General features: G+C 40.2%; 2 protein-coding genes across 5 annotated transcripts; one reads left to right on the plus strand and one right to left on the minus strand.

Moving 5' to 3' along the window:
- On the plus strand, positions 1–6,208 carry lhfpl5a (LHFPL tetraspan subfamily member 5a). 2 transcript variants are annotated; one of them, XM_085159659.1, is made up of 5 exons: positions 17–320; positions 2,285–2,437; positions 2,655–3,074; positions 4,711–4,947; positions 5,115–6,208. In XM_085159659.1, exons 3-5 carry the CDS (start codon positions 2,672–2,674, stop codon positions 5,123–5,125), a joined length of 651 nt encoding a protein of 216 aa, XP_085015785.1. In that variant the 5' UTR covers positions 17–320; positions 2,285–2,437; positions 2,655–2,671; the 3' UTR covers positions 5,126–6,208. The 2 variants fall into 2 exon arrangements, with proteins under 2 accessions (XP_085015784.1, XP_085015785.1); XM_085159658.1 differs by having other exon boundaries at positions 1–320; positions 4,711–6,208.
- Positions 6,071–27,689, minus strand: srpk1b (SRSF protein kinase 1b). Of its 3 annotated transcripts, XM_085159651.1 has the most exons (16): positions 27,555–27,689; positions 26,861–26,915; positions 15,005–15,132; positions 14,168–14,276; positions 13,139–13,226; positions 12,959–13,046; positions 12,180–12,286; positions 11,847–12,012; positions 11,270–11,295; positions 10,944–11,166; positions 10,404–10,805; positions 9,692–9,786; positions 9,443–9,550; positions 8,670–8,739; positions 8,412–8,504; positions 6,071–7,293 (listed from the first exon to the last, which is right to left on the minus strand). In XM_085159651.1, exons 1-16 carry the CDS (start codon positions 27,565–27,567, stop codon positions 7,109–7,111), a joined length of 1,956 nt encoding a protein of 651 aa, XP_085015777.1. In that variant the 5' UTR covers positions 27,568–27,689; the 3' UTR covers positions 6,071–7,108. The 3 variants fall into 3 exon arrangements, with proteins under 3 accessions (XP_085015777.1, XP_085015776.1, XP_085015778.1); XM_085159650.1 differs by lacking the exons at positions 26,861–26,915; positions 27,555–27,689 and adding an exon at positions 24,437–26,829; XM_085159652.1 differs by lacking the exons at positions 26,861–26,915; positions 27,555–27,689 and adding an exon at positions 20,281–24,420.
- Between the last annotated feature and the right edge of the window lie 276 nt (positions 27,690–27,965).

Raw genomic sequence — 27,965 nt, forward strand, 5'->3', positions numbered from 1 at the left:
TGTTCTGAAAAAATCTGGCAGCTTGGAATTTATCTGAGGAATCATTTGAGACAAAAACAGGAAGATTGATTTAAGTGCCAATGTGAGGCAGCTAGATGAGACTGCAGCTCTGTAGCTCCATCTAGTGTTTGATTGTAGTACATCCAGAAATAGCTTGCAGACGTCACAGCGTCTCGTTCAATCGCTCCATCAGTAGCACGTGCAAAGAAAGCTGGAGTCACCATGTCCCTCCTTAAACTCCGGATGTTTGTCTGAGGGATGTTAGGAGAACTTCGGCACAAAATAGCAGGACTGCATTATAAAATCTCAGAGTCGTTAGGGTAAGCATACGATTGTCTAAGGAGGTTGGAATTTTTAAAAAAGCGTGTGGACTTCTTTAAGTTTCCTTGAAGACGTTTCACCTCTCATCCGAGAACCTTCTTCAGTTCTAAGAGCAACTGATGGGGAGTCCCAGATTTTAAGCCCTATGGGAGTGTCCCCAAGAGGGTCGTGGACCGACTATGGATCCTCTACCTAATCACACGAGCCAAGTTGCGAAAAGGTGTGGGTCACAATCAGCCAAGGTCGGTTCGGGTGAACCCAAAGTGTGAAACCTTGCCCAACCCTATGTGATTTACTGAGGTCAAATGGCCCAGGGTGTGAGTGGGCGTTAAAGTGGGAAGGGCTCACAAAACTGGATTATAGATGGCAGACAGTTGGTGTCGTAAACCACCGCCCCTGTTCAAAGATGGTCGTTCACAGTGGACATAGATGGCTTCTTTTACTTCTCTTTCAAACCATCTGTCTTCTCTGTCCAAGATGTGAACACTGGCGTCCTTAAAAGAGTGACCTTTGTCTTTTACATGCAGACGGCGGGCAGCCGAGTCTTGTCCCGTCGAGGTGGTGGGACAATATTCAATAGCTATTTTGAATCTATTGAAAAGTGATGCTAGGTGTGGTTATAACAATGTGGAAGGGTTTTTGTGGATCTGTGCCCACGCTGCAGGGGCGCCTCCAGAACGGTTTCATAGGGGTGGTCATATGAAGGCCACCAAAAATACTGGGGTGGAACACCAAAAACAGCAGTGCAGGGGCACAGCGGAGGGGAGGGGCTGACGACGGGAGATTGCAAGGGACATACAAAGTGGGCAAATTGTGGGCGTGGCCAGTGCTCCCCCTCGGTGCTGCCCCTGCTATGCTGTCTAGTGTGAAGGTAACGATCACAGTGCACAGGACTGTGCAAAAGCCCCTCAGACTTTCTGGTCCTTTTTTATTTTCAGTTCAGTGCTTGTACCTGACCATTTTAAAATAATTTATTTGTTTGGTTGTTTTTTGTTGTTGTTGTTGTTGTTTGTTTCTTGTTAATCAAAAACTGCCAAATACAATGCAGTCTAATACAGTATTTTTGCATCAACATGGCTATTCATAAATAGTTATCAGCTGTTCTGGCATATCAGGACAACTATGCAGTGTGTCGTTAAAAAACAACAAAGAAAGAGAAATCTGGACAAGTTGAGGGCAAAAGAAGAAGTAGTAGGCTTAAACAAATATTTACAGCAGGTGAACATTATTAAGAAATTTTACAAATCCAGCATAGACCTGACATAAGACCTGACATAAGACCTGAGAAATGCATCTGACCCTTCAGTTGACCCATTTATGTTTTCCTGAAGTTTCATCAGAAGGGGTCTCAGTAAAAGGGTGGCTGTGATAAAAGTCATTCTTAATGAAGGGAAACAGGAAGAATAGGCTGAGGTATGCCACATTACACAAAATGAGGAGTGGCTCACTATTTTTGCACAGTATTCTAAGCCTACAGCGCTTAAATGCATCTTTATTTTAATTTCTCATGCTCCTTTATGCTAAAACATTGCTACATATAAACACTAATATTGAACTGTTTAACATTTTTAGTACATTTGTTTAAGAGCAAATAAATATATTAACAAATACACAAATCAAATTGGATATTTTTCTGTAGTCAGTAGCCTACTTTGCTTTTTTTGTGTTATATGAGTACAGCAGGTTTACAGCAGTAATATATATACAGCAGGTTTACAGCAGTAATGTATATATATATATATATATATATATATATATATATATATATATATATATATATATATAGATAGATAGATAGATAGATAGATAGATAGATAGATAGATAGATAGATATTAGAAAGAAAGAAGAAAGCTGATTAAGTAACACATGCTGTTACATGTGAAACAGCCTTGCTTGCCATCCTGTGTTGTTCTATCCAGCGGATCTTTTAACCATTAATCATTTATTATCTGACTACCTCAGCCTTCCTAGAGGAACCTCCCCTGCCAGGTGAAATCCAGAACAAACATCCCCTCATTGAATGTGGTGGAGTCAGTGCTGCCGTGGTATGCAGTGGTTTCTGGGATTCACCTCTGCAGGGCCCACTAAGACACTGGGAGCGCGTCTCTCATACAGGTGTGTTTTCAGTACCGGGAGCTGTCCGTGGTTTTGAATTGCAAAGAGAACCACTGGAGCTATTCCCATCTCACTGGACCGAGCACTTACTAAAGAATGAGGACTTTGTCAGCGGATGTTTTTGAGCAGGACACTGAAGGTGCTCATTTGTTAGTTTTTTAACTCCTTCACTTAAATTCTCATTTTTTTTCTTTCTTTCTTTCCTTCTTTTGAGAAGCTCTTCCACCTCTCGCCATGCTTCCTGCTCAGGAGGCAGCCAAAATCTACCACACCAACTATGTGCGTAACGCCCGAGCCATGGGGGTGCTCTGGATCGTTTTCACCATCACATTTGCCGTCATCACCGTGGTGGTGTTCATCCAACCCTACTGGATCGGCGACAGCGTCAACACACCGCAGGCCGGATACTTCGGCCTCTTCCACTACTGCATCGGGAACGCGCTCACCTCGGAGCTCACCTGCAAAGGGAGCGCGCTGGACTTTGGCTCCATTCCGTCTGGCGCCTTCAAGACGGCCATGTTCTTCGTGGGGATCTCCATGCTGCTGGTGGTGGGCAGCATCGTCTGCCTCAGCCTCTTCTTCTTCTGCAACGCGGGGAGCGTCTACAAGATCTGTGCCTGGATGCAGCTGGCTTCCAGTGAGCTTCAGGCTGTGACTAAAAAAGTTTCAAGAGTTTTTAAGTGTGTTTAAATTACAGGGTAGATCTCACAGTAAGAGTTTACATTATTGGAAAGTAACACCATCATCATGGTGTTACCAGCATCACCATGTAGGCTCCAATTAAGAGAAACATCATTTTAAAACTGAAAATAGCCTATGTATACGGTACATTTAGTCTACTCCACTATATTAGTATTTTGCAGATAAAGACTGGCACTAATCGAGCACGATTAAGAGGCTTAACAGTTTTATATGATGTATTGATCATACAGACGTAGAATGCAGTTAGTTAGAATAGATGAATTGGAGAAGACTCCCACTACCCGTAGAGCTTGCATGTAGATATTATTTTCATAATTTTGCTATTGTACGGTTATATCTTGTTTATGTATTTTAAAAATGTATTTATTCATGCAAGTCTTCATGTAAGTATTTAAAAAAGCCAAGGAAAGGAATTAATCCAGCTAATAAACAGTCAAAGTGGAAACTAAATGAATACACATTAAGCTAAGGTTTAGGAACAGATCTGTAAGAAGGTTGTGAAGGATAATGGTGGCTCACAGCTGTAAAATCAGGGTCTGAAACATGTACGAAAGCCCAAAGCTGAAACGAAAAGCTATGAATTCAAGCATTTGGTGACATTTCTGTAGTTCCCTGCAGACTCGCAGACACAGACAGAGGTGAAACTTGATTCTGTTTGAAACATGAAGCAGTTTGTGAGCAGATGTACCTGCGAGTGAAAGGAGAGGCCTGTAATGAACCAAGTAATGAGATTAACCCGGAGGTGTGCTGTTACACTTTCTCCCCTTTCGCACGTGTTCTTGTAAATCCATCTTCATGAGAAGCAATGTTATTTTGGCTCTGACACCAAGTTCATTTTTAAGGATATTTTGATGCAGGCTTTGAGAGGGCTGTTTGAAAATTGCTGTTTTGAGGGCCTTCTTTGGACTGAGTGGATGCAGAACTTATCGGGTCTGTTAGGAGGATCATTAATTCGCTGAACCAGAGGCCCCTGAGGTGTGAGCTTAATAAAGTGAGTTTAAGGAAAGAATTTTGCTGTATTAGTTTAACTGAAAGGGTCTTTCTAATGTATTCAAATATGTAGTGGATTTTAAAGAGGACTTGATAAAGTGAGCCTCAGAAATGCATGAAGATGACAGGTTTTGTGAGGATCAGAAAGTGAGAGCGAGATGTGAGGCAAGTGTGTGCTGTGCTGCACCTCCTTGTGCTGAGGTGGGACGGCAAGAGGTCTTAGCTGTCTGTCAGTGGAGTCAATAATAGATGAACAAGTTCATCTTTCTTGAGTTGAGATGCTCTGGAGTTGCTAGGCAACTAAACTCTGTAGGTGTGTGTGTCTACCTGAATGAACAGTGTATATTTAATTTCTCTGGTGGTTTCACTGTCATTTGTTGCCCGAGCCTGTCAAAAGCAGCAAGATGGTCTGTCACAGTGAGCACATCTATTCATTTTTACAGGTTTCCCACCACAAATCAATGCATGTTTTTGGACTTTGAATAAAAAAATTTCAAAACACTAGTAAGATAAAAGTAAAACCATCACACAGACAGAGCTGAAGTCCGGCACTCGTCAGCCTGTGCCTTCTCTCCTCTCAGGTACGTGCATGGTGATCGGCTGCATGATCTATCCTGACGGCTGGGACTCGGATGAGGTGAAGCGCATGTGCGGCCAGCGGACTGACAAGTACACACTGGGCAACTGCACAGTGCGCTGGGCCTACATCCTGGCCATCATCAGCATCATGGACTCCCTCATCCTCTCCTTTTTGGCCTTCAGCCTGGGCAATAGACAGGACAAGCTGCTGCCCGAAGACTTCCAGGTGGAGGAAAAAGGTAACCAAAGGGGAAGTGAGGGGTGGGGAAGGATAGTGAGGGGATGCTTTTCCTTAAATCTTAGCTGTGTGTATGGTGAGAACAACACTATATGAGGATGTATTTGTATCCTTCTTCAGTTATTATTGGCTTATATTCACAGCAGCGATGTCTCTTCTTGACTACAGATAATGCATAGAGCCCAGTGGACACTGACATGAATGGATGAGATTTTATGAGTGCCACTGACTTCAGAGGATATCCCGAGGCTTCGAGTCACTTTGAAGAAATAAGAGTCCATCTCTGCCTCAAAATGAGCTCATCAGAGTCACTGCCCATCCTCATCTCCAAGGCTACAGCTTCAGATTGCCGTCAGTAAAAGCCACTTATAGATCAGATTTAGCTCTCACTTTTATTTGCTGCTTCACATTTTTTAAGCATTTAGATTTTTTAAAATAAATGTTAATTGCTGAAATGTTTTCATCATTTTGAGTTTTGAGCCTGACAGTATTAGCCACTGTTGCCTTCTCTCTATGTGAGAAATCTAATGGCACTAACAATAAAATGATACCCAAGCTGATAACATTTGGTTTTGTGCATCTGTAATTTATTTTTAGCATTCATGCTCTCTTAAGAGACATATTTCCATATGCATATACAGTAGATATTTGACTTAAGGGATGATTTCACATCTGTAAATACTGTTAGGCAGCATCTTCCTAAACCTAAGTGTCTTCATTTGACTCCACCCATTAGGTGTGATACTCTCACATGGGTTCAAATCCCTGCACATACCCTGCACTATGTTGCTGCCAGCTTAAAGACCATTTTGTGCTACTTCTGTTGGGCATTTGTGTTTTCACATGCATCTGTGTTCAGTGATGGAGAGAATATTTAAGTGGAAAAAAACTGTGGAAAGCAATGACATAAACAACCCAGAGAGACTTTGAAAATTATTTATTCTTACTGCCTAAAGAAAAAAAAAAATCAAATGATGAGACATGGACAGTCAATCCTTTATAGAAAAACAAGCAACATGTTTCTGATAGGACTGAAAGGAATATTACAATAACTTTAAGTACAATCTATGGTTTTCATATCCAGCACCTTCTTATACACCTGAATACACAGCTTTAAAGATAAAAAAAAAAAAAAAAAAAAGTGTAAAAGAACTGACTGTGCCCTCACTCTGTTCCAGCTTCAAGCTCAAAAAAAAAAAAGGAGAAATCAAAGTCCGACTCTTTGGTACACTGTACTGTACACTTGATGTGAATCCACCTATTGCTGGATTTGACTGTGAATGTGGGAATTAAACTTATCAGGTAAAAAAAGCAACCCGGGTGTAAAAGAGCATTTGGCCAACTCATGCATGAAAAAGAGAAGGGCTCCGATTTTTTTGTTCACATTATAATGTGTCAAGTACTTCTCTTAAGTCAACATAAACTAATGCTGAAGCTAAAAATCTTTACTTTCACAAGAAACCGACACAACAGTTTGGCTATCAGTGTGATTCTGAACTCCCGATGTATGACCTGCACCTGTATACAAATGTAAAAAGTTCTCTGATAACGGTGCTTTGAAAGCTACTAGCTGCTCTTCATTCCAGTAAGCAATATGTAGTTATCAATTTTGAGCTCTCTGCACTCTGTTTAAAGGCTTAAAAGCTGGTACACCTAACATGATGACGAGCAAACAGACAAATTTGACTTATAAGTGATCTATATGATAATCGAAAGTGGTTCTGATGGTGACTGTTACAACTCTGTTAGCATCCTGTACCTTTCTGCGTTTGTAGAAAAATGTCCTTTTAAACCTGATGATCTCTTGTGTCTAAAATACAGAGAATAATGAGCAGAAGAGAAGAAGCTGGAGCTGGCAAAAAAGGGAAAATAAGATCAATAAGTTTTATTCAGCCAGTAACAAAAAGTCATAAATACTGAGAGAGTACTTTAAGCCTGTTTTATTCTCCTTCCGTAACAGAACAGAGATTCAGCAGCAGTCTGTCTATCGTCTCAATGCTTCCCGATGAAGGTAAGTAGACCCGTGAGAGCCGTGACAACAGGCTACAGGCACGATGGAATCACAGGCTCTCACAGAAATGGAAGTATTTGCTTACTGTACGTTTTCAAGCTTAAGCCCTTCAAACCTATCATCCTTTTCACAATGTGTGTACAGGCGTCCTCTAGGATGAGAGCCATGGGTGGGAGAGGCACTGGGCTGCGGTGGCTCTTCTTTCAGGCACCAGGTCCAGCATGGGAAGCAGGAAGCTGCTGAAAGAGTGGGCCTCCTCTTTGGACCACTCATACTTTTCTACCAGGACATCAAACAGACCCCAAGGCTTCAACTTGGTGATGTGCCGGAGATCGCCTGGAGGAAAACACATTTAAAATTCAATCTGTTGCTTCATCGACATAAACAATCACTTTTCGCAGTCGTCAATCACAACAATAGACCTCCACATTTTAGCCAACAACTAGACAAACACGTCCCTGTTTACATCAGCAAAGTGAAGCAGGTGAACAGGTTCAGTTTCCTGGAAACCACTCACACACACAACCACAGCATAAAGACAGCTCACAAAGTATACTACTTAACAAACTTTAACAAGAATACATTCCCATCTAAAGCTCTTGTTTGCACAGAAGAGCAACAGACAACATCTTGTCTTAAGGAATCGCAACCCAGTATAAATTATGCACACCCACCAGCAGAAGGCTCTGCAGGTGGGTGATTAAAACCACCCAGAACATCACCAGCACCAATCGACAGAGCATCACTGATCCTGATGTCATGAAGTGTCTGCAGAGCCCAGAGCAATGCAGAAATATCCACTGCGACTTTGTTGCAGTTTCTTCCTTCAGGCTGTGAGACTACTGAACTGATCCTCCTCACGTCACCACAAAAATCATGTTCCATTTATTAATATTAAGACTAAAATAAATTTTTTTAATATTTGATTTGTAATGTAACGGGCTACATCTTAAAGTTTATTATACAAGCATGTGTTGAATAATGACATTTAAATGAATCTTGAATCTATTCACCACCCATGTAACTGAACATGACTATATGGGATCACATGTCACAGAGCATGTAGGAACAATCTGAAGTGAATTCATAGGCTTCAAATCTATTTATCTCCATTTTATATTCATAACTATAATTATCCTGGTATTGTACTCTTAGTGATTCTATAACAAGCCTGAGTATCTCTTGAGTAAACACGCAGTGGGATCTCTTACTGCTGCTCATGCTGCACCTTCTCTGTAGACTTTGTGGGGATAAATCCACTGCACCACCTCTATAAACTTGAAATAGCTGCACTGATTATAATTTGCTAGTTCAAACCGAGCAGATGGCTGTTCCCTTGAGCCATCAGGTGTTGGGCCTAAAATAGAAACTTCTGCACCAAATACCTGAGAGTATATTAAGGTTGAACTGGATGTAGCTGCTGCAGAGAGCTGGTAGCAGGCGGCCATGTTTACCTTTCTTGGTGAAAAACTCCTTGGAGTATTTGCCTGCCAAGATCAGCTTCCGAGGGACTTTGCCTAGCAGCTCGATGACCAGCGCTATGTGATCTACAGTGAGGCGGCAAAACACAAACACAGATGGACTTCATTACTGTTTCTTCAGTATAAGACACAAGTCACAATATGTCGAAACGAGGTGTAGGAGGAAGATCATCTTTGCTGGAACTGCTCTCTAGTTAAACTTAGATATATGGATGTTTGGACCACACCAACCTTCATCTCTGGAGTAGTCTTCTCCAGAGTGGGGTTCAAACAGGTAATCTCCAGTAGCCAGCTCAAAGGCCTGAGGAAAGAAGTACATAAGAACTCGAATACAAAACCCCCCCCCAAAAAAAACAGATCATACTCTCCCACTGGCTCCCTTCTAAACCCAAACTACAATTTAAAATCCTTCTCCTAAAATACAAATCCTGAATGACAAAGCTCCATCATAAACCTAATAATGAGACAATATTCCCATACAGCACTTTGATCTCTGAGGAGAGGATTTTTTTTCAGTTCCTAGTTTTCAGAAGTAGAATGGGAAGCAGTGTCTTCAGCTATCAGCCCTCTCAGTTTGGATTCAGGAGATAAGATGCCTCTCTCTTGCAAGGTTAAGTCTAATTTTTTCTCTTTTTGATAAAGTTTATAATTAGGGCTGAATTAGGGGATCTTAGACCATCTTTTTAGATCTGCTGCTTCAGGTGAAGGTTGCTTGGAGACTTCCCACGATGACCTAAGATCTTCTCCACTCTCCATTAATTTATATCATAACCTGTTGCCTGCTGTCTTGGACAGTTTGTGTTTTGTCCGGTTTGTTGTTCATGGTGTCTCTATATTCCTCTTTTCCATGTTCTCTTTCCCTTCAACCAGGGGTTTTGACACATTATTACTCATCACACTGAAAGCTTCTGCATAACATAAGTTATGTTAAGTTTGCTTTTCAGTGGGGGTTTGTGGGATCAGTTCATTTGTATACAGGTGTACTGTGTGTGAGTCTGTTTTACCATGCATGCTGTGCTCCAGATGTCTGCTGGTGTGCTATAGCCGGCTCCTATCAACACCTCAAGGGAGCGGTACTGCCGTGTCTGGATGTCATCTGTGAAATGTTTGTGCTATAAAAACAGAAAAGTGAAGACTGGGTCACAAAATGAAAAACATGAACTTGGAAAATTTACAGTAAAAAAGACAGTGAATGTTTCAAGTTCTGCTTAAAAGTCTTTTACAGAAAAAGTTTTATTGAATATTATACTCACCACCCAGCAGGCATTGCCGAGGTCAGCAATCTTAACCTGCAATTTGTCAGCATTGAGCGGGTCCAGGGGGTTTACTAACATGCTCCCTGTTGCTCCTGTTAAAGAGAGGAGCAGAAAGTGAAGCTGGTGTGTCTGCAGAGCAATTCTTTGCAGGATATTGTCAAGATAATTAATTATTAGATGGCATTAGCAATGTGCACTACAGAAAAACAAAAACAAACCTTACAACCCATATTCATTGCACCACACTGGCAAAAGTGATTTACTCCAAATCATTTTCCCAGTCTTCTTATGGGTTACCATCCTTAATACTGCAGTGTGATAGTAGCCATGCAAAATATTGTTACCAATTGATTGATAAGAGGCATTGCATATCCAAGAGTATTACCGCCTTATAAACATGAGGTATGTCTCTGCTAACCAGTTAAGTTGTACTCTGTCCAGACGTCTTCTTTTAGAAAAGATGTCGCCACTTTATTTGAACCCATAATTAAAGTCAGAAATCATGTTTAAAAATGTGATAATGATGTCTGAACACCATACTCTAATCAGTTCATCATTAAGTGAACTTTCACCCTAATTTGAAGAATATTCTAAATGGACGTATACATATCTGACAACCAAAAAACATGATTCTTCTGGTCTCAGCTCCTGTAAACACTGTATTTTAGATATCAATTTCTTAATACACATTAATATCCCCCAAACTAACCATCCTGGCTGTTCTCTTCTTCATTTTCTCTTTTGGTCTCCTTTAGAGTGTCAATCTGCTCCTCTATCTTGTCTCCCTCTTTTAGCTCTACAGTGACAGAGTCTGGACTGAGTGAAGCAGGGGGACGTTGCTGCTCGATATCAGAGTTTCCGTTACAGGATGGCCGCTCTTCTTTGTTACAAACTGCATTGTCGGTCTCTTTATTGCTTTCTGGTTGCTTTGCATCCTGTTGATCCTCCTGTTCCTCTGTACATTGCTCGGTCCCTTGAACCTCTAGACTGGTCTCATTCTCCGGTGTGGCGGCGTGGCCGTTGACCTCCATTCTGTTCTCCTCATCGCCCGTAACCTCCCTCTGTTCATTTAGCCCTGACGTATGAGCAGACTGCTCTTCGGGAGTCAAGTCTGGAGCAAAAAGAGAATAATTTATTTTGTAAAGAAAAATATATCTTGTGCAATCAAACATGAATTCAATCTGCAAATAAAACTAAAACTTATCAGCTGTCCTTCATGACCCTGACCAGGGTCTGTCCTGTCATTTACCTGCGTTAGTATGATTAGTGATGTCCTGCTGAGTGGCAGACATAGAAAGAGTGGCTGAGGACGTATCTTCAGTGTTCTCCGTAGTCTCCTCGTCATCCTCCTCTTCTCGGGTGTCGGGTATTGCTCCTCCCTCCATCTCATGTATCCTCTTTTCCTGCATCTCGGCCTGCTTTTTTTGCTTCTTCTTCATCTTCTTCTTTTTGTTCTTTGACATTTTGGCCGTCTGGGAAAGAGAGAAAAAGGATAGTTTGCATTTTGAATTCATTCAAATGTAAATTTGTACAAAGTCCTGCACAAGATCTGCTTAAAACAAAAAGATAACTTACTGGTTTGGAAGTTGGGGCTGTACTCACTGCAGGAAAGAGAGAAAAAAATAGAGATTTATGTTGATGAATGACATGTGGCACATCCTCTGTCCCTCTATTATTAGTATTCTGTTCGGGTGGCTGAGCTGATTCATACCAGTGCTGTACTAAAAGACTGTCTGCAGTGGCACCCTGCTCAGTGAGAGTCACACTCCTCTAAGCAAGCTGGTAATTTCCATAACCAATCCAGCGGTGACTCATAGCAGCACACAGCTAAGCTCTCCACTTTTATTAAAAACATCCACAAACACTCTAGTCTCTGAATACGTACATGGCATACACTGGATTATATCATAGGGTTGGAAAAACATTTTATTCTGAACTTCTTGTTTGTGCTTCTTCACACAATCTTAAAATAAACTACTTGCAGTGACAGTTCTCTAATGGCATTATTTGGAAGATTATGGCTCACCGCCACATAAATACATCTGAAACACCTCAAGTCACAGCACCTGGTGACAAACCTAAACAGAAAATCTCCTAGTTGTAAGCAGCAAGTCAATCAAACCACAAAGATCTGAATGAGAAAGGTTGTGACCTGCAGAACCCGAGGGAGGGGCGGTGCCAGTCTTCTGCCACTGAGTAGCTTCAGCAGCCATCTTCTTGATGTAGGGCTCATTCACAGTGAGCAGAATGTTCTCCGGTTTGATGTCTGTGTGTATGATCTTACACTTGGTGTGGAGATAGTCTAAACCCTGCAGAACCTGTAGTTCAGAAAAGTCAGATTCAGGGTTAAAGGTGAACGTCTCCCATAATATCAATTAAAATGAATCATTCATGATGGCAGATAGTTTTGATATAACCATCTTCTTCACTGAAAGACAAACACTTTTCTCCCACTAGAACCTGTCTGTGTTTTGCTGTACAGTACCTGTCGTATGATGCTTTTAACACAGGGCGAAGGCAGCCCTTGATAATTCGACTTAATAATCCATTTAAGCAGGTGGTACCCAAGTACTTCAAAGACCATACACACATCTGGAGAAATGGAAGTCAAGGACTGAAATAGTCTTTACAAATTAGAGTTTTTCTATATAAACTAGTGCACACGAACAAACACACACACACACACACACACTCCCATGTTTTCTTCACATCACAAACACAATCTCCATCTACTGCTTCACTACTAATTTAAAGGACGTCTAGACAGGATACAGCACAGAGCTCTAAGACAGATGGAGATAGCGTGAGCTTCACTATATCAAACACTGTCACACTGAAAAGACAAAGTTCAAATGAATGTCTGAACAACAAATGTAAATATGGAGTGTAATTAAACTGCGATATCCTGACTTTCCAATGACAGTCAGTCTAAATGCATCTTGTCAGCATGTCTGCACTGAAGCACAACAACACAGATGAGCTAAATTCACATCCAGCCTGAGGTGGTGTGGTCTTACCCTTGGACGTTCATCACTACTGTAGTTAATTGGCCTGGAAATGAATGTAATCATTATGCCCATGCCATCAAGCTGAGACAACAACGGCAGGAAGGACAAGGGCAGTTAGCAATTAAGCTGCTGTCAAGCCACTAATGCCTTCCTTAACAGAATGATCGGGCATCAGCTGATACAGTCAGAAAACTGGTTAGTTTGCACCATTTAAAGGATAATGCTTCATTTGTGACAGAGTAAAAATATAGGATACGAGTTCCATTCATGCCAGAAATTTTGAAGTCATCTAGCAGCTGCACTACTTTCTCTCTGTAAGGGTCACTGGGATCTGTGTTTCTCACCTGGAGAAATAAAAAAAAGAGATACAATCGGTGATGTGAGCTGTGGGATATCTACATTATGAGTCTGTGTGAAGTAAAGTGCTGTGCCTTACTGATTTCAGCAGCTTGATTTCATCCAGAGCAGTCTCAGTGTAATGTTCAGCACTTTTTACAACCTTCATGGCCACGAAGCGCTTTTCCCTGAAAATTACATGGACAAAATCAGTGAGTAAAACACATTATACAGTTCAGTATATGCCGCATTTGCCTAAAAAGACTAGGGCTATGCTGGAATTCTATCACCATCTTATACCTACTCTGTCTACTACTAAAATTACTCTTACACATTTTGTACATCATCATTCATATAATGATGTATGACACTAACGCTTTTTTTAAACAATAATAGTAAGTTTTTAAAAAGAAAAGAAACAATTAAACTAAACTAAACTAAACTAAAATAAAATAAAATGTCATGCCCCCATCTAAAACACAGATTTCTAAAATTCTCTCTTTGATGTTTAAAATATTGTAAAAACAGGTCTCCAACTCCTGATGAATAAATCTTTCTGAAGCCTTAAGAAATCTCCCAGACCATATCCAACAACATAGGATATGTAGGAGCATCATGTTTCGACCTAATCATAATGCATTTATTGCTGCTGTCAATAGTAATTGTAACAGATATTTACCAGCTGACCTCTCAGACCCTGCGGGAATTAACCGGATCAATGCAACCTTGGACTCTCTTGCAAGATTTTGGTGAAATATCTTCTCAAGAGCTTCTTGGACAGAAGCAGGGTAAGTGCAAATGAGTCCCAATTTGTGTATCACGTTTTTCCAATATATAACCTGGGCAGATTTTTGCCATCATTTCTGGAATTCTGAACGAATCGAAATACAACCTTCAATCTGAAGTGCTATAGTGCATATTTCCTTCCATTTATCTGGTAATATTTCTGTCTGAAATTCAGCATCTCAACTTACAAAAGTCTGATCAAATGTTAGCCACACTGGTGTCTGAATTACAGAAACACACATTGATCTCTAAAAGTAAAATCTCTTTAATAAATAAATCAGGTTGTCAGGTGATTAATTCTAAACACAGAAAAATGAATAATATTTTGTGAAAGCAAACTTACTGGATATCCCAGGCCAGCCACACAGTGGAGAAGTGACCCCAGCCAAGCTTACGGATCACATGGTATCTCCCACTGAACAGATCTCCAATCCTCACATGGTGATATCCACCTGACCAAAGGCACATGCATTGTCATACAATGTATACAGAATATCCTGCAGGAGGATTTCACTTAAAGGTCTTACTGTTCGTGCAATTAGCCTGAAATGGGTGAAACTAAACTAAAGTGGGGTGGTGTTTTCTGTTTATTTCTATGCAAAGAGCATTTGGGGGGGGGGGGGGGGGGGGCATTCAAAGACCAGCAAGTTGGTTCATTTCTTCTTGGTCAGTTAATGTTGGTGATGTGGGGACACAACACTGGTGGGTACAGACACGCATAACAGAAGCAAGTCCTAATTGCAGGTGTTGAAAGTTGAATGAAGACTGATAGCATCCAGATATGATATGACTGGGATGAGGTGAAGTGTTGATAATATATCATCATCATCAGTAAAAAGGTTTACACAGTTTAAAACATGGAACACTTTAAGTGTTACAGAAAGCCTGGATGGCATGTTCACCAGCTTTACGTCTATACTGGACAACACTGGAGCTTTGTTTTGGCTCCAGTATAGTGGTGGCTTTGAAGCATGAGAAGACGACAGCCTGTCTTAGAGAGGTGTTGAAGATATTTCTGAGGATGTGTTAGCTGAAACCCAGTTTTTTTCTTGGGACACTTTAGTTTGTCCGCTTGGTTGAGTTCCTTCATGCATTTAAAAAAAGAAAAGAAAAGAAAGAATAAAAGGACACCCCCACACACAAACACACATTTCATTTTAAAGAGTAAGAGAGATCGTACCCCTGCAGTAGTCGTTGGGGTCCTCCTGTTCATCGTCATCAGAGCCCAAGATCTCTTCATCCTGCTCTGGTAACGGAGACTCTGCCTGACCTGGCTGAGAGCCGCCTCCACGGCCATGAGGCTCTGGTCTGGGTGAAGAAGAGAACCAGAGAGAAAGGGATGGCAAAACAGACAGGAAAGTGTGAAATTCAGGAACATAAATGACAGGAAGAAAGAGAAGTGTGAAGGAAAAAACATGACGGCTGAAAAGCTGGTGAAAGATGATGTCAGACTGGCTCACAGAGATGGATGTCAAAGAGTTTACAGCAAGGTTTTATCCAAAATAAACTCATGAACAACATCAAGGATCAGGAGAAATTCTCAATCCACTAAAAAGTACAAGTGTAATATTCCTGTGATGACAGCCATTATGGAAAGGGTCTGCGCTCCAATGTATTAATATTGATGTATATATGTAAACCAGGATACTTTTGACCCTGTCTGGATCAGAGAAGATTCAAAACAAATTCAGACTTGTGCACCCAATTCTTGTTTTTTAAAATCATTAAAGATGTATGCTGTACAATCATTCCAATCAATTAAAGGAAATCATTAAAATTAGCATGAAATTCATGCCCAAGGTGAGTGGATGTAAACCTCTGAGAACAACTATACATCAGTGGTAATCATCTGACTCTAATTGGTTACTTGTTATCAACTGAATAACAAGTAACCACAGTTAGCGTGTAAGTTAAAGTGAAATGATGTCATGTTAAGCTCCTTAATTTCCAGTAGCCAGCAACACAATGCTGCAGCGGTTAGCAGATCGTGGTCCTGGGTTCGTATCGCCGACTTTTCTGCGTGGCAAGTGAATGTTCTCCCCGTGCCTGTGCAGGTTCTACTTTGGGTACTCTCTCTATGTGTCATGGTGCATCCTGGAATAAGTTGGAAGTTAAAATTTGAGTTCCCAGTTGGAATTAAAATCAAAACAAATCTTGTTTTTCCTTGCTTTTCCTGGTACACGCCAAATCCAACATCCAAGTCCGAGGTATCTGGAACGCAGCATTAAGGTGCAGGCATACCCTTTGCATTGGTCACTTCATGTGCTGCTGCAAAAATGATCATGCGATCACTTCTATTTATGCTTGATATTAAGGTGGAGACAGCCAGTATTCACCTGAACAACAGGTGTCCCCACTCAGACAATATAGCAACATCAGCGCTGACATATGAAGAGAAGAACTCTAAACCACAAGCTAGCACATTGCCAAATGCTTTTCCACAAAGTCTCATCTTTTCAAACTACTGCAACATCCGCCCCAATAGAATCTGTAAACTTCTGAACTTCTGCTCTGAAATATCAATAAAATGGTGGTAAAAACTGACGGTAAGAAGGCCTTAGGCTTCTAAATGACTGGCACCTCTCCAGGCTGTACCCCACCTTCTAGCCTATGATAGCCGGGGTAGTCTCCAGCACCCTCTTAGAAGAAATAGATGGTTGGAAAAGGAAATGGATATTCAAAATCATCAGTAAATCTACAAGTTACAAAGAAAATACTTTCTTTATTTATAGCATTGTCTATTTTTAAAAGTAACATGGGGCACTTTTTTCTAAAGTGGTGACTTTATACATAGGTTTACATGCCAAAACCATTTCTCCCCGCCCTAGGAGGTCTGACAAGCGCATCACAGATATTTACTCACTCCTGAGAGTCCGAGGAATTTGGGTCAAAGTGACTTCATTTAAATATTAGGTTATACACATTTATAAAAAAAAAACAAAACAAAACAATAACGCAAAGTGAAAATGTTTTAAAAAAATCTAAATGCAGTAATATTTTGCTTTTGAGCAGTTTTTTCATCACACTGTAGGTGTACAGAGACGTCGGTCAGGACAAGAACAATGCAGTACAAAATTGGATCAGAGAAGCCAAGTGGCCTGGTTAGCAGAGCTGCTGCGAAGCGGGGCCTTTTCAACTTATAAACTCTTTCTTATTTTACCTCCTGAGAGTCCAAAGCCTTTTTAACAATTAGAAAAAATTACATTAAAAGAACAAAAACATGTATTTTTCCACAAAAACATATTTTCCCCAAAAAACATGCTTTAAATTATTCCTGTGCTTTACTTTATTATATTACTGTTATTTTCAGTTCATTCATATATTTATTATTATTATTTGGCTCCATTTTAATATCTAATCTTCCACAGGCTTCCCTTAATTCAGTTTGTCTTCCTTCTCCTTTCAAGTAATATTAGACATAATTTACTCGACTCCACTGTAGCACATTTCTGGAGTAGAATTTGAAATAAATAATAACAGCATGAAAGCAAGTGCCAGCATCAATGAGAGAAACTGATGTAAGCTCTTAAGCTCCAGAATCTATTTTGTTTTTTAGCTACACACAGGATGTAAAGCAGAAAAAGAGCAGAGGTGCGTGACTTGTGTTTCCTGAAAAACACCACACAGAGACTGAAGCATCTTACTTTGCATGGCAACTGGATTCTCGCAAGATTTACAAGATCATGAACTTTCTAAGCTTTGAGCTACGTGTGTGTATTTATACCAAAGTGTGCAACAAGAAACTGCAGGCCAATAAGGTAACAACCAGAAAACACCCATTATGGGTCTTCATAATGTCACCATTTCTAATGCAATTTTATCTTTATTTAAATATGAATTATAAAAATAATCTACTTCAATACTTTTGACATAATTACCTACAATTTGAATCCATAGTGTCAGGTTGTAGAGCATCACCAAAAACAATGTAGTGATGTACTGCACTGATATATAATATCACCAAAGAGAAATACCATGTAGTTAAATATATGATTTAGGCTCACGATGGTTAACTGAGCAGGATGTGCAGCGGTAATCTAAAAATGATTAACTGCATATTAAAAATCAAGTCTACGGGTGCTCATACTGGAAAATTCAAAGTAAAAGAGACACCGTGTTTATTTTGTCAAAAACACCCACAAACAAACAGGTTTGAAGTCAAACATGTTAAACAAAGGCCCCTGAAAAATGATTTAACGGCATGTCACTGTTTCCTTCAGCTTCAGCTGCTGAAAACAAAAACAATTCTCTTGCTTTTCTAAGAGCGGCACAATGTTTGACTACTGACTAATGTAAATGGTTACATAAAGTCAAGCCTCAACAAAATCTAAAATCAGAATAAATTAAATAATCAGCTAAATCTAAGTAACCATTCCTCCAGAAATAAGAGCATCAATAAAACCAGAGTGCTTATAATGGGCTACCCTATTTCCACCCGGTGACGGTACACTGTGGAGGTAAGTAAGATAAAAGCTCACTGCTTCCAGCAAGAAATGTTTTCTGTATGCAGTGCAGGCAGATGCTTTTCCTCACAGCTGACAGATTCTTTCTTTGTAATACTTCCAGCCTTGAATAGATGTTCCAATCTCACATATAAAATCTCTTATGATCTCAGGTCTAAGCAGATTCATTTATCCAGCTAATGTACATGTTGGAGCTCAAGCATAACAGCATGTTGTTCACATAGATTTGCAGCTAATTAAAGGAAGTGACAGGGTAATAAGCAGCTCACATTACTGTGCACCCTCTGAAAAAGAAAATGTGTGGAGATGCTAAATTTGCTTCGGTTGGTACTTTATCGTGTTCCAGTTGCGATCAATTTTAAAGTAATTAGGATTAGCGTGCATAGCTAATCAGTTCATTGGCTTAGGTCAAAGCAGGATGACCATTGTGGATGCATCTTAACAAAATGTGCCCACAAAGCTGTGTCACGTTTAGTTGTTTGTTCAACTCAGCTGTTTATTACTGCTCCTTAGGGGAGGAAGGCAATTATAATGTCGAGCTTAAGTCAGAACTGCAGAGATTAACTAATTAACCAAAGTCCTTTTCTACAGTGACAAAAAGTAGCTTGGAGTTCAAGTAGGTGAAATTAAAATAGGCTTTCTGCTTGGAACCTGACCACTTCTGGCTTTATGATGCAGGTGTATAAGAGAGGAGAAGATACAAATGCAGCCAATAAATATGTACCCAGTGCACTTTCTATTTGCATATCTGCCAACACAGTACAACAGATCTGTGATATTTTAAATATCACAATAACACTACAGGCCTGCTGATATCAGTCTAGCTGCTGTGTGTGGGAGGTATCCTCAAAGAAAAAAAGAATAAGACAAAAAGGTTTTGTATCATTACTCGTTCTGCGTCTGCATTACACATTCACCCACCTGCGGTGAGAATTCCTCCTGAAAAGGTGTCACTGAAATGGGCATACGCGCATTTTTTCCTGCCCTCTGATTGGACTTTATACACCCCTGAAAATTTGTGGGTCCCCTTAGATTTGATTGCAGTATTCAAGTGAATAAACACCAAAACCGCACTACTTTTAGAGCTGACAACTCCTACAAGGTGAATTTCTATTATGACTAACAGAAGCGTTCCTGCCTCCAGACTTTCTGTGCACATTACTGCAAGAAATATGAACACAAACAGTCTGATGAAGGCAAAACAAAACTAAATTTGCTTGCTTACTCAGAGCAAACAGAGCACAGTCATTGAGCGAAACCATTCAAAAGGCCGAACTCCTTTCATTCCTAATATATAAATGATGAAAAGCAAAACAGATTTGTATCAAAAGTAGGTGAGGGTGGTCTCTGCCTATGCAGCTACTCATGGAAAAACCTGGATATTATTCTAATAGTCCTGAAACAACATTTTTATATTTGGACATGTCAAAGCTAGTGAATAAGGGTACAGGGGATGTCAACAAATGTCATCTTTATGGAGGAAAGTGCTAAAGTGACAACGACAATGAACAAAAACAGAAAAAAGAAAAGAAAGAACCGATTCCAACATATTTACACTGACAGTTTTTAAATCAGCCACAAAGTTTTTTTGGACATTGAATCCAAAGACAAGATTCTTAACTAAAAATAGCTGACAGCATTAGGACAGAAAGGGGGAAAGAAATGTGGAGGTTAGAAACCAATGCCTGCATGTAAACCAGGAGAAGAAAAAAAAATGTAGCACGACCTCCAACCGATCAACATTATTCACACATTTGACGCCAAAACACAGCAGGCAATCATGCTCTTCCAGATCACGCATCTAAGTTTGTTTGGCCCCCCCCCCTTTAACTGCGGTACGACAACACTTGGACCGAGACAGTTCAATGACCTCTGATCACACGACAAAAACCTGGATACATAGAGGACTTCTGCAGCACTGGAAACACCTGGACGTGAGTCATATCTCGTCTGGAGCTGTCAACAAACGCGTACACACTCATCCTACTCTTACCTGCAAGATGCACGGATACCCATGGGATGATGCAGGGAGGAGACCCAGAGAAGAGAGGGTGTAGATGTTGAAAAAGCCTCTTACTCCATCCAACAGGAGGAAACGAAAGAGGTATTAGAGGTTCAGAAAAGGGAAAGGGATGGAGAGAGTTTAAAAAAAAAGTACAAGTGGAGGAGAAGGAAGAGAAAGCGATCAGTGCTGACAACTGAAAAGCAGTGATTATAACAGAAGAGAGCAGAGAAGAGGAGAGAGGATGGATCAGAGCAGTGATGGGGAATACGAGCGAAGAGAGGAGAAATGTAGAGGCTCAGCTGCAGGCTGAGTCCTGGAGCGCAGGGTACCACTGCACACTCCCCGACTCTCTCGCTCACTTTTTCCTCTCACACATTCACGTCTCTCTTTCTCTCCATCTGACCGAGAACTCTCCTTGGCTGTCGTCAGCCTCTGGCCCAGCCCCCTTTCGCCGACAGCTGGGACATGATTGGATGATACAGCCCAGCACTGCATTGCAGGTGAGGGACGACATTAACCCCCCCCCCCACACACACACACACACACACATACACACACCAATCTGACCAAAACAACACTGTTCCCCTTTCCCCCTCTCTGTCTGTCGATCACCATCGCGCCTGCCTGTTATTCAACAATGCTTCACTTACTCATATTTGCACGGAAACATCAATGCTGCAGTTTATTGTGCAATCATCAGACCTTACTCATAGAAAGGCAGACTTTCAAACTGTTGGACGATTCATGTAATGGGGAAGGAATCAGCTAAGTATCCGCAACTTGAAATGCTACTGCACTTCACAAGTTTCTGGAGCTGTATTGGAATAGCTTTGCATGACTTGGGGCCATTTTTTTGTGATTGGCCATTTAACATTTTCCAACAGGGCACAATGAGATTGCTGAACCTTCTTCTCCCTCCACACATATACTTGCTCACAGTGAAAATGAATACCAACAAGCAACCTGAGGGACATGAATGATTTAGCAACTTCTTTCCAACTTCTAACATACACATAGGGATAAATGATCAACATGTTGTACAACGTGTAACACGTACTGAAGTTACTAAGAAAAACCTTTTAAAATAAAGATAACGTACACTGTATGGGCTCTGGGATACCTCAGAACCCAACAGTATTTAAAAGCAGCGTAGTATTGTCCTTGTTAACGCAACCAATGTTAATTTTGACAACAAATTCTGGTTTTGTTTTAGTCCGTTTTTTGACTAAAACCTGAAAATTTTAAGTCAAATTGTAGTTAACGAAATATCATAAGATTACAGTAGATGCAATCTAAAGTTGATTTAGTTGACTAAAAAATATAAAATGTTAAAGTCTGTTGTGTTTTTACAGATGAGAGTTGCTCCATGCAGTTTACGAAGCATCTTAGATTAAGATTGGAACACTTCCAAATTCGTCCCACCTTTCTGCACAACGTAATTTGTTCTGAATCTCACCAGAAGTTTTTTATCCCGTTTCTATTCATTACATTTCACAATAGTTTTTGTCCTTGCGCATTAGCTTTTATTTAGTCATTGTCTTGTTTTTCGTCAGATTAACAGAAACTATGAGTCAACGAAACAATTCAGCAATGTTGCTTTACAGCCAATTATCTAAATTAGCAAGATAAAATTATACAAATGATGCAAAAAAACAAAAAAAACAAAAACAAAAGTACAAAATAAAAATTATCCCTACAAAAGCAGCCAGTTATGAGTACTATGTTTGTGTTGTTGAAGATATCTGAGACTAGGGCTGCTCGATTATGGCAAAAATGATAATCACGATTATTTTCACTGAAATTGAGATCTCGATTATTTGACGATATTTATTTAACAATAACAATGTATTGAATAATGACTTTAAAGATTGTCAAAAAATAATGTAAAATAGTGTGCAAATACTGATGACAGTGCAAATGTTTGCAATATAAAAAATAAATGAAAAATGTAAACATCTATGTTTAGTGAACTTTGCAGTGTTGCTCTGTGGTGCAGCTATGACACTGTAGCAAAGTTTACACACTATGTCTACTTGATCCACGTCTAACTCCGCAAACCAATAATGTTTCCACACCACTGAAGTTTTTTTTTTTTTTTTTACCTCTCTTTTCAACCAACGGCAGTCACTCTCCTCTCCAAATAACTTCTGCTTAGCTTTCCGAGCTTCCCTGGGGTCCTCTTAATCAGCGGTCCCCAACCCCCGGGCCGGTACCGGGCCGTGAGAGTTGAGGCTCAGGTGTGAAATGTATAGTTTTCAGGGTTTTTATCGGTTTTCAGCATTATTTTGTTATCGTTTAATCGGTTTACCTTGGTCTTTTCAGTGTGTTATGAATAAATTTTCTTTTTTTCGGTACCGGTACTAGTTTTATTTTGTTGTATTTATCCGCGACACCTTAAAGGCCTAAATATATTAGGTCTAAGCTACTTGGTCTAGAAAGCCTCTGGAACCAAAACTCTTATCTACACTCCTGTTTTTAGGGATTAAAGCGAACATAACCACATGCCAAAATTTGAACAGCCACAGCTTCAACAAAACTGGTCACCCTGAGCTGACTGTTTAACTCTTTTGCACACAAAGACCCAATAAATAGTCTGTAAATGTGTTATTCCGTTATTGTCCGTCAGAGAGACAAAATCTAAAAAAACTGCAATCACTTTACATACCCGTCACTTCTGAGCACACATCTGATCTGACAGAATGCGTTAGCATCTCCTGCTTTCTCCTAGCCAAACTTTTTCCACCCATCCAGCCCTATCAGATCGTTAGAGCAAAACAAACAAGGGCACACAGAAGCAGTAGAGCTTGTGAGGATGGAGTATGACCAAGAAGTTTAGCTTCCCTACTTGCTCCTTCGAAATGAAATCAATGCAAAATGCTTCGGCAGCAAAATGAAACAGCAGCAATAGATATCTGTGCCGAAGGCCTCAGGGTGCAGTGCAAACAAAGTGTAAATGCGTGTGGTGCTGCATTTTGCCTTAAGCACTCGAACACCTACTGAAGGCATACGAGTGAAGCAAAGGATGCTTTATAACGTCTTCAAATCTTCCTCACAGAAATGATTTACATCTACCTGCTGTGTAAACACCAGCTTTATATAATATGTTCTTTCCAATATTCAGAGCTATGTGGGTTAACTTTACAGAAATTTGTCTTAATAGAGACAGTGTTTTATGTTACACGCAGAGTTTTTTTGTACAAACCAGGTTTCCAAGCAGCCTGAGAAAGACACAGAGGGAGGGAGAGGCCAACACACCACTACTTAAACCACTGCAGATTTCCATGGTTCACAAAAACAAATCTCTCCATAAAAACAGCTGAAACTCCGACATTTTTGAGGCCTGATGTGACCCGCCTCCCCATGACACCCAACACACACACACACACACAAAAAAAAACACCCCCGAAAAAATACTCATATTTATGTGTATTTATTCTTCTCCTGACAAGATGGAAGGAAGAACAGTGGTTAACCTACAGCATGAGGACAAAAAGAAAGCAAGAGAGAGAGAAACAGAGCAGCACAGAGCTGTAGTCAGCTGCAGATGATGAAAGATTTGATGTGTTATGTAATGAACTGCAGCAATGGCTGGAAGAGAAAAGGGAGCAATGAAAGCAAAATATAACAGAGAGCAATGGTGCTGGAAAATATAATAATGGCTATTCGTGTTCAGTCGCCTGAGAGGACCGCAGTCCTAAAATTAAAATCTGAGGCACAGAAATTTGCAGGGAAAAAAATGTTTCCTGTCTGACGTGATGCAAACAAACAAGAAAACAAGTCTGCAACTGAAACAACAAATACAATTTTAAGGGAGGCAGAAATAAGGTCCTGTGTGACAAGTATAAATCTTCCAATCCTGTTCTCAGTCACTTGTAAAAGGACTAAGTGAAACACATGAACAGGCAGTGAGGTGCTTAGTAAGGCAAAAGCCTGAACGTGCTCCCTGATTTAAAACAAAAATAAAGGGGAAAAAATGGGATCAGAACATCAGTATGTCAGCCAAGCTCTGTCTAAACTAGCAACACAAACTCATGCACACACACTAAAACACTACTCTGACTCCCATCGTTGCAGATTAAAGAACCAGAACATGCATGCTCCAAGTCTGACTCGCTTCCCACAAGAGAACTGCAGCGCTACTCACTTGCATGTTAGACCGCTGGCAAGCTTCACTACAGCTGAATTGATGGAGAAGATCCAGTCCAGAAGCCACATGACTAAGAAGACACTAGCCTAAAGCTTTGTTACACAAGTCTATGATGAACTAAAATAAGCGCTGGCAAAGGTCTTTTTAAAGCTAGATTAAGACTTTTGTGACCTGAGACCAGGTCCGTGTGCTCTCCGCTGGCTCTTTAACTGTGCACTAGCTGCTGTGTCCTTTCAGCACAGCAGCCCCAACAGAGCGACTGACACAAGAGAGCGGGAGGGAAGGACCACGATGGGAGTAAGGGTGAGAGAGAGAGTGAGAGATGAGACAAAAAGAGCCAGAGAGTGCAAAAGGGAGACAGAGTAAGAGGAAAAAAGTGGAAAAAGAAGATTTGATCCATCCTTGAATGGTTTCTACTTGTGTGTTGGTAAGTGAGCAAGTAAGCACTTTCTTCTGAACACCTTACACTGTATAAAAGATGGACGTAGCCACCATGATGACACACACTGGTTTCTGAAGTCCCGTTTAGAAGCTTCAAGACGAACGTTTTCACTGTCTCTGTGCTTTGAAATGAGTGAGTGGTGGATCCAATGGTGAAACCAAAAGCTCATTGGTTAAGCACTTGTCAATCATTAACCAAGTTGTTAGCCTCCTTTTTTGGCATATAGAATAACCCAAATTTACAAAACTGACCTAATGTTTTATTCAGTAGGACGTGAAATGAGCAACTGAGTGTCGGGAAAGTGTTTCTAGATCTCCTGGCAGAGGAACATCTTCCCTCTGCTATCACTCTTTGCTAGAATGTCGGTTGAAGGCTTTTCCACACTGAATTCATTTTTCTTCAACCGGATGCTACTTCCATCTTTTACACTGTCTATGCTGAAAATGCATGCAGTGCATCATTGTTTCATGTGCAAAAGGTTTTCAAGGGTTGTAGCAAATTTTAATGACTGTCACACAGCAAAAAAAAAACAAATCAAATGAATCACAAGAACAGGAAGTTAAGCCCAAAACTGCCATCTTGTCAGTAATATTAAAATCATGTTTTAGGTCAATACAAAACAATATAATATGGGCTAATCCAAAATCCTGCAGCCTGAGCAATCAAAATATTGTATTTTTTGTGGAAATCATGCATCCTCCAGATTAAAGAACAAAGGGACCATTCAGCCTGTGATGTGCACAGATTTTAAAAAAAAGCACCTGTGATGGTGTGGGGACATTAAGCTGGATAATGAGTCCACTAGGGTCCTCCAAGTGATTCTGTCATCAGACAGTGAGGACAAGAGTTCGTGCCCCCCTGTTTTTTGTGACTGTGGAGACTCGACTATGGAGAATTTACATTGCAATGCACCAACTACACGTGAGTCCCAGCAGCGGACTTCAACGAACTATAACAGAAATGACTGCTCGACCAATGGTACTTTAACTGTCCATGTCCATAATCCATTATAATCAAAGCCTCACTATGTATGCATGTGCAGAAGTAACATGTACATATGTGAAGGCACCATTAATGCTGAATGCAAGCTTTTTGCTACCATCTTCATGACAATTTCAGGAAAGGTTATTCCAGCATGACAATGTAAATGTTTTCAACGTGTTGCTGGCAACCAAAATAATGAACACATGAATGGATTTTTAAAAGATTAAATAAATAAATAACCAAAGGTCTCCGTTTCAACATGTGATGCATTGTCTTGCACAGCCGTCTCAAAATGAAAATAGAAGGTGTAAACACACAAATGCATCTGTGGTTGCATAAGGAATCCAGCCATGTATCCACTGTATAAAAAAATCTGCCAGATCAAACTGCGGCGCTATCAGCTGTCACGACCCCTTGCAAATAGGAGAGCAGCCAGAAGTAGCTTTTATTGTTTAACATATGTCTTAAAGTAGCATCTGTATTCCAAGTGGTATTTTTAGTTAAATATATGCAAATACATTTTGTGTGTTCTGTTTTGTTTTTTTATACACATAACACGTGCATATGCATAAATATACAGCTAAATACACAACTGTCTGTAAACATCTATAGCTTGCAAATGTTATACACTCCACACACACAATAAATAGCCTTTTTGTGCCTTTATTAGGTTGCTGTTTAAAATCTATTCTCCTCTGCCCTTAATGTTATAAAGGTCAAATAATGCACTTTAACCACGGTGATAAAGTTTGTCACGAATTGTGACAAACCATGCACTCAAACTATCTGAAGCATCAATATGTTTTTATCTTCAATTATAAAGCGTTACAATGTGATGCTGCAACTATCAGTCTGTGTTGCAAATGATCGACTAAGAGCCAAATGATAGAAAGCAGCCGAGCAGTTTTCATGACTGAACCATCTGCTTTGTGTCTTTATAATAATATATATTAACTTGTGATGTAAAAACAAGAGAAAGGTCCATTTTCACTTACTTTTTGCCAAGTTTCCGGGGCTTTGTCCTCTTCTTCCTTGCTTGCATCGCTAGTACTAAAGAGCAGAGAGGAAAGTGGTACAACATAAAGCACAGCTCCAAATATAGCAGCTGTATCTTTATAACACGACACCAAGTCAAAAGCCGTTTTCGTGACTTTTTATTCCAGGGAGTGCTGGTGTAACTCGTAGTTCAAACTTATATTAGCAACAAATGAGGCTAGCAGGTTACTCCGCGTACGTAAATAGACAGAAAACCGGCCTCAGGGGTGTGTTGCCTCACATAAAAGAGGCATTTTAAGTTAGCTGCTAATAGCCAACTTGGTGCTTTTCACAGTGAATGTGATATTTCCCTTTTCTCCATTATCATGTGGACCCCTGGTAAATTTTATTTAAAGTTTTTGGGACTGTGTGTATCATTTATACTCTAATTCGGATCGACACTTTCCGCATACTTTGTCCACCATCTAATCTACTATCTGACGGCTATAGCTAGCATACTGTTAACACATACACACAGAGAGAGCAGAGCGCATGGTCCACTTATACTTTCTGTCAGTTCTTAACGTTTCTTATTATAACATTAGTTGTTACTATCGTTTCAGCAGACAACTGGCCTGATAAATGTCGAAAAGAAAAGCGTATGTCCAACAAGAATCCGTATAAAAAGCCTTTTGCTTCAGTTAGCTACGTTACCTTTTCTTTCCATGCTGAAAACCAGTCAGGGCATATGCTGCGTTCGAGGACTGTTGGAAAAGTGAAAACTCTAAAGTGCGCCAAAATGACCAAACAGAGCGATATGAGTTTGTTCCTGGGGGCAGTGTCCGTAGATACCGCCTTCGATCGTATTAAGTATCTTTTGTCAAATAAATTTAGCGCTCAGCACTTCATTTTGGAATTCCTTGCTAAGTTTGATTGTTAGCTTTACTGTTTATTGCTGTTTATTTTTGCACTGAAAATTCACACTTCTCATTACTTTTCCCCTTCATCTTAAAGTTTGGGCTTTTTATAAATCAGGGAGAGCCTACAAAGTACTGAGAGCATCAGAGAGAAGCATCAAAGCAGCTATCAACCTGAGAGGATCACTGAGTCAGCACTCTGTTTGCA

This window comes from Neolamprologus multifasciatus, chromosome 5 (assembly GCF_963576455.1).
Source record: "Neolamprologus multifasciatus chromosome 5, fNeoMul1.2, whole genome shotgun sequence".
Classification (NCBI taxonomy): domain Eukaryota; kingdom Metazoa; phylum Chordata; class Actinopteri; order Cichliformes; family Cichlidae; genus Neolamprologus; species Neolamprologus multifasciatus.